Source organism: Zingiber officinale, chromosome 1A (genome assembly GCF_018446385.1).
Source record: "Zingiber officinale cultivar Zhangliang chromosome 1A, Zo_v1.1, whole genome shotgun sequence".
Lineage (NCBI taxonomy): Eukaryota > Viridiplantae > Streptophyta > Magnoliopsida > Zingiberales > Zingiberaceae > Zingiber > Zingiber officinale.
In genome coordinates this window covers 8,207,276-8,214,380 of record NC_055987.1, presented here as the reverse complement: position 1 = coordinate 8,214,380, position 7,105 = coordinate 8,207,276, and the positions used below count along the sequence as shown (strand labels likewise).

At 38.6% G+C, this 7,105-nt stretch overlaps 1 protein-coding gene across 1 annotated transcript; it reads right to left on the bottom strand.

Moving 5' to 3' along the window:
- Window positions 1–100: 100 nt before the first annotated feature.
- On the bottom strand, window positions 101–4,166 carry LOC122017032 (gamma carbonic anhydrase-like 2, mitochondrial). Its single transcript, XM_042574500.1, has 2 exons — window positions 3,690–4,166; window positions 101–729 (listed from the first exon to the last, which is right to left on the bottom strand). Exons 1-2 carry the CDS (start codon window positions 4,075–4,077, stop codon window positions 353–355), a joined length of 765 nt encoding a protein of 254 aa, XP_042430434.1. The 5' UTR covers window positions 4,078–4,166; the 3' UTR covers window positions 101–352.
- Window positions 4,167–7,105: the final 2,939 nt, after the last annotated feature.

Genomic DNA, 7,105 nt, shown 5'->3' with positions numbered 1-7,105 from the left:
TTAAGTTTGAAAGCAAATAAAGTAGGTAAATTAATGGAAAAATTTCTAAGCAGGGTTATTAGTAAACTGATTGGGAAATTACTTGAGAAAAGAAAAACCCTTAGAACAGCAAAATCAGTTCCATTACTAGTTATTTGGAAAATAGTTTCACTTGCTCAGAACAATAAAACTTGAAGTACCATGTCCAATGGTGGAATAGCTACAAGCCACTGAAACAAATGGTAGAAGGCAAGGCTACAAATTCAGCCGTATGAATAGATACATTCACTCGTTATACATTTGGCTTTTAGATGGCAAAGAGAGAAAGTGCTGCCAAAAGCTTATTCTTCGGACTCGAACTGAAGCTGTTCTTTCAAAGAGAAATGTTTAGGGTCTTTTTCAACTTCTCCACTTCCAAATAAGCTGTAGAATATGGAAGGAACTCCGAGAAGTGGCTTTGCATGAGGTCATTAACTGCCACGGCTAGTTTGGGAATCTCGACTATTTCTTCATGGGTTAACTTTCGAACAAACCGAGCTGGATTGCCCGCCCAAAGTTCACCAGTTGGAATCCTACGGTTAGGGGGGAGGACAGACCCAGCTTCGAGGATTGAATTAGTCTCCACTAGCGAACCTTCCATGAGAACGGAGTGCTGACCGATTATGCATTCTGGCTCAATTGTGCACGAGCGCAGGAGACTGTAAGCACCGACCGTTACATAACGGTCAACTGATGTTTCAGCTGGGAGTCCTGCCACACAAACATATCGGAGATGAGCCCGTTGAATATAGTCAACATGTTCATCGGTGAAATAGAAATGAACTACATCCGCTCTTGGTTAGAATGGAGTAGAAATTCAACAAAAGATAATATAAAATTATCACAACACTTGAAGTCCTATCAGCAGAATCCAGTTACATCTAGAAATAGCATATCTAAAGAAAGAGAAAAACAAACAATCTTCAGGTAGACAATCCATTAGAAATTCAGTTGTGCTATTCCTCTCTAAAAACCTATGAGTGAGAGGATCTCATACTGTGTATTGGAACATTTGTCATTAACAAACAAGTATATGTTTTGTTCATCTAACTGACATGATAGCTATGTAGGGCCCAACAAAGTCCATGTACAGGAAATGATGAAAATTATCATCATCTTCATCAAGTCATAACCAAACTATTTAGGGTTTGGCTAAACGAATTTCATCCATCCTACCAACTCTAAGCAGGGCAAATCATTAATAACATTCAAATTAATTAAAACATAATGTTTTCTTTGGTTTTCCTGTAGCCCTTACATCTTCTAACTAAAGAATCTATGGTCATCTTTCAATATGTCTATTTCGTTTCAATCTATTGTCTCATTTTTTCTAATTTATTGGAGATGTACCTAATTTCTTTAAACATGAATATTTTTTATTTTAACCTTTTTTTACTAAATGCACACAACTATTTTAACATTCATGAATCTGCTTCATTAACTCTCTGTACATATTGTTACATAATCCAATACTCTATCCATAAATATGATGGATCATACTACATCTTATAAAATACTCTTTTTAGCCAAAGGGGGACACAATGATCAAACAAACTGCATAAGCTTCTCTCTAACTTTGATCACCCATTCTTTGTCCTATTAATTATATTATCATTAATATTTGAGATACCTAAAACTCTTACAAGGATCTAATGTCCATTGATCTCAACTATTCTAAATGATGAAAATTATGTTTCACAAAATACTTTTAGCAGCCTTTGTGGCAAAAAGTCATATGTTGACCCTAGACAGCCCACGCAATCGGTCCCATAGTCATTTGTAGAGAGGTAAACCACGGGTGACTTTTTTTGGCCTTTTGAACAATGACCATTGCATGGGGGAGGACAGGATCGCCCTGGCCGCTAGGAATTGACCTCTAGACCTCTTGGTGGCAACACCCCATGCAATGACCGTCTGCCCGTCCCGTGGGGACTACTCTTAGCAAGCTTGACATCACTAAACTGTGTTTTTGCAATTGGATCTACCTAAAACTTTTTTTTATCCATCTTAACTATTTCGAATGATGAAAATTATAGTTAACAAAATCATCTTATCAATCTAGACATGACCAGATTATGTTTGTGCATTACACTTAGTAATTGTGTTTTTTGAGCAAACAACAATCTAACAAAATTGTAATATAACACAGCTAAAAAATTCTGAACCCCAAGGAAACTTTTCTTTGAGTTTAATTTCACAAACCCCAAGCTCCTCAATGTAGATATCCTGGCTTCATCAATCACTGAATACCAATAGATTATAGCAAATAACCATTAAAACACTTCACAATCAGCATAAGCAAACATTACAAGGATCTGAAAGATTTATATATGAATTTCCATTCTTCTTAATTCTTCTTTAATGCCAACAAACATTTATTTAATTTGATCTCATACTAGTGTCTACTAAATCTACATGAAGATCAGTTCTCTTTTAATCTTAAATTCTTAAAAAATGTTATGTATGATCATGGGTATTATTCTGTAACAAGACAGAAATAGCTATTCAAAAACCCAATTTTGGCTCCTCAATCAATTAAATTGATTCTATAATCCAAGACTTGTAGCAAAATTTTAAAGATTTCAATCAGGTTTGGCTATAGTATCCAGCCTCTCATTGAGAGATGTATTATGATGCTCACACCATAATTAGGGCATAGCTATGTCCCCTCAACTTCATGCACAAACCTTATCTTGACTGCTCTAGAATTAACAATTTTATGAATCTCAAATAAGGAAAAAGGAATTAACTTGAAGGAAAATCATGGAAAATATTGTTCAATACATGTATAGTTCCTTTGCAGAATGTGATCCCTCCTATAGTTAACAAAATTTATGAATCTATTGACCACATTCTTAGTATAACAGTTATTTTGGGTTATACAACGGATGCAGTAATTTGGTTCATATTTCATGTGCATATATTAACCATCTATATTTCTCTTGGGCTATGTGTTGTCCATTGGACATGTTGCTAGAATTATTTACAAGTAGCAACAATATAAATGAGGAGTGGCCACGCTAAAAGAAGGTGAAAGTCCCAAACCAATCATCCTATTCAACACAAAATTCGTCCTTTAATAGGGAAAACATAAACATTAACCTGAATGATTCTGGAAAGCTAGCACATTCAAAAGATATTACTTAAATCGATAAGAATTTCATATGAGAAATCAATCAAAAATTCAGAAAAATACCAAACGAGAGTTGCAGTCATCCAATTTCAGACAATAATTTGAAATTCAAGATCCTTGCACTATGGTGATATCCTCTTCTTTTGTGAGGATAGCTCATGGGTGGAAATCTAATGGACATCTGCATCTTACCAATCAGCAGTAGCTCACTGAACACCCAAACATAGATCCAAGTGGCTATCTTTATAATGTTCAGTATTAGACACTAAAATTATTTGATTATAGTTTCGAGCATTGTTGGTTAAAATTCTCGAATAATTGTCTCAAAAATCTCCAAAAAATCAAATCTTGATTGGGATATTTCATGGTTATTAAATTGGCAGGCGCCAGTTCTCACGGAGGGAGCCGAATTGGGAAGAAAAGAAGAATGTGTCATAGAGAACATATGAATACAAGCGCAGAGTTCCAAATCAAATTAAAATTCCGCCAAAGAATTAAAACTAAAACTAGTCAATCAAGGTCAGAGGAACGAGGGAACCTGTGGGAATATTCCAGGCAGCGTGGAGGACGCACCGTTCCTGGATGTTGGAGCAAAATCCGATTGTGATCTTGTTAAGGTCGCCTCGGAGGACGGAGCCGTTCCAAACAGAGGCGCCGTCGTAGACAGTGACCTGCCCGGCGAGAACGACGTTTGGCGCGACGTAAGCGTCGACAGCAATCTTGGGCAGCCACTGCCCCAAGGGAATGATCCGTCGCTGCCCTCGATAGTCCCACCTCACGCGATCCGACACAGCAGGCGGCGGCGGCGCCACCGGCGAAACAGACGGAGATGGCACGGCTTCAGTGGAAAGGGAACGTAGGAGGGGCAGGATGGGGGTTGGAGCAGCAAGGGTTCTTCGCGAGAGACGAGCAAGCGACGCCGCCATTTCCAATCTAGAGAAGGGAGGAGAGGGAAAGGGGGCGACACAAAACAGACCGGCGTAGAACGGGCACGAGTCGAGGATGAAACCAGCCAACGGGTTTGTGGGTTTTCGATCTAATGGATCGGGCCGGGCCAATAGAGGCCATTGACCCGTTGGTCTTTAGGTTGCCGAACTCCACTGCCCGGTCGTTTCCAGGCAACTGAAACAGGACGCCTGGCGACAGCAACACGAAGAGTAGAACTGCTACCGCCACAGGCCCCCAGTCCGCCATCTCCTCTATTATAGGTGCACTCTCCCTGCTCTGTTTTTATACTTAATTATATTCGATGGATGCTCTGATCTGTGATCTCTATGACTCAAGCGGAAGACTGGAAGATGATAAGAGGTTCTGCCTTAATTTGGAAGACGGAATGGACCATGTCACGATAAGGATTGCCATTAATTGGATGGCGACTCCGAGCCGAAGAATAGCGGGAGCGTGTAGATATGGCTGGTGAAGTCAGCGAAGAGGAAGTGGACACTGTAAAATCATGGGCTTCGAATCCCAATTTTATCGGACAAATGAATTTATTTTAAATAAAAAATCTCTCCATCCCATCATTGTCTTGTGAAATGATATAGCTGTGTGCATAAGTATAGATATTATTATCTTCTTGCTACATTCACTATGAAACAGTAGTATTACCGTTTCGCAGTTACTATCCTAGTATAGCTAGGACTACAGTCTTATATTGAACAAGATAAGTAAATATTGTAGCTATCAATTGTTTTTTATCTGAAAATATCGTCACTAACCACCTTATATAAAGTACAATTTATGATAAAAAACAAAAAAAAGTTAGTTTATTAAATTTAAATATTCATATTTTATTACATAATACACTCATTTTTTTTTTATTTTTTCTCTCTCCGCTATAATATTTATGGAATAAATTTTATTTTTAAAATTTAGATATTTAATTTTCACTCTCTCCTCTATAATACTTAAGGAATAGATTTCATTATCCTATCCAAAATTTAAAATAAAATTTTTGAATAAGATAACTGATATGGATGCTTATAATGAGAATTGTAACTATAAGGTACATACCTAATATCGTCAGTTCCTAAAATTCAACCCCTGACTATTACACTAAAGATGACATACGTCCACTGTCTATATCCTGAAGTATATAATAATATTAAATACTCTAGATATATTGAGGGGGAGAAAATGTTGGTGCAGCGAGGCCAACAAGAGAGGAGGGATGAATTGCCTGTAAAATAAAAATATCCTCCTCAAAACTTTTAACTCTAAAATAGCAATAATAAAATTAAAACAAAATAACAGAAAAGTAGGAAGACTCAGCGAGTTGGCATTGTTACAACCAAGAAGGTTGTTAATCCAATGCAGTTGGAAAACGCATTAAGAAAGTCTCCTTCACTGTAGGCGGAGAAGTCTTTTTACACATTAAGAAAGCTCACAAGTTACTAGGAATTGATTACAGAGTTAATTGAATAATTTCCTAACTTCAGGAGCCTTTATATAGCTCTTGGAAATTCTATCTCGAGTCTTGAAGGCGCCTCCAAAGGGGTTGAGGGAGCCTCCAAGGGGTTTGACCGGATAAAACTCTATCCGATTGCAAACGATCATATTGACCAGGTTGAGGGCGCCCTCAACAACATTGAGGGCGCCTTAAATGTTGAGGGCGCCTTAAATGTTGAGGGCGCTTTCAATGTTGAGGGCGCCTCGAATAGCTTCTTCAGCTTGTCTTCATCTTCCTTTTTCCTTCCGAAGTTCCGATTGCTTGGGTGATTGCGACCAACCAAAATATGGCTCATCCGAACCCAATTTCCGGCTTTCTCCTCGAGTAGGCTTCCAACCTGGTTTCTCGTCCCTCGAACGTCGTGCACGTTCTTCTCGTCCACCGGTATACTTTTTCGCAGCTCCTTCGTCCTTCGGACACACCGAGCCCGTCGGCTCCCTTCCCGTGCCGTCCTTCTCGCTAGCTGCGTCTTCTGCTCGACTTCCTGCGCTCATAAGCTCCTGCACACTTAGATACAGGGATCAAATAATAAATAGGACCTAACCTACCTTGGTTGATCATATCAAAATAACCATGGGGTCCAACAGAAAACACTTGATTATTAAAAATAAACTCTCTTTGATTTTGATACTTTAGTTTTTTATTATTGTTTTGTTAAACAATACTTTGATGACTTAAAACAATAACTGACCATGATTGGATTCGGCCCCGACCCATAACGGGGTCAACAGTTTAAATACCCATTGATCCTGTTCGAAATCTGAGTTGGATGAAGGTCGGATGATTCATTATTTTTTATTTTTCTAAAAAAAAGTATGAATTACAGTGCACAAAAGAGATGACCAAACATATTGATTTCCATATAATAAATAACAGCTTTAATCGACCATTCATCACTACTACATATTTCTAATGGATGTGTATGTGGAGGCCTATGGCGATGAGGAGGATGGTGAGGAGAGCGAAGTAGATGATGACGTGGGTGATGATGGTGAAGTCGTTGGTCTTGAGATTGCCGAACTCCACTGCCCGCTCATTCTCGGGCAACTGAAACAGGACGCCCGACGACAGCAACACGAAGAGTAGCATCACTACCGCCACCAACCCCCAGTCTGCCATCTCTACTGTAGATGTAGATGCACTCTCCCTGTCCTTCTTATACAATTAATTATATTCGATGCTCTCTGATGTGTGATCTCTGCTAACTCAAGCGTCACCGAAGAAGAAGAAGATAATTTGGAAGAGGGAATAGGCCATGTCACGATAAGGATTGCAATTAATTAGTCAAATTGTGACTCCAATCTGAATAGAGGATCTGGAGCGTGTGAATACACAGGAAAATAATTTGCTTCGAATCCCAATTTTATCGGAATCGTGAATTTATTTTAAACCAAAAATCGCCGCATCTCGTCTTGCAAAATGATATAGTTGTTGAATCCCGTAGTTGTTTTGATATGATTAACCAAGTTAGGTTCAGTCCTGTTTAGTTTTGATCCCTGTGTCTA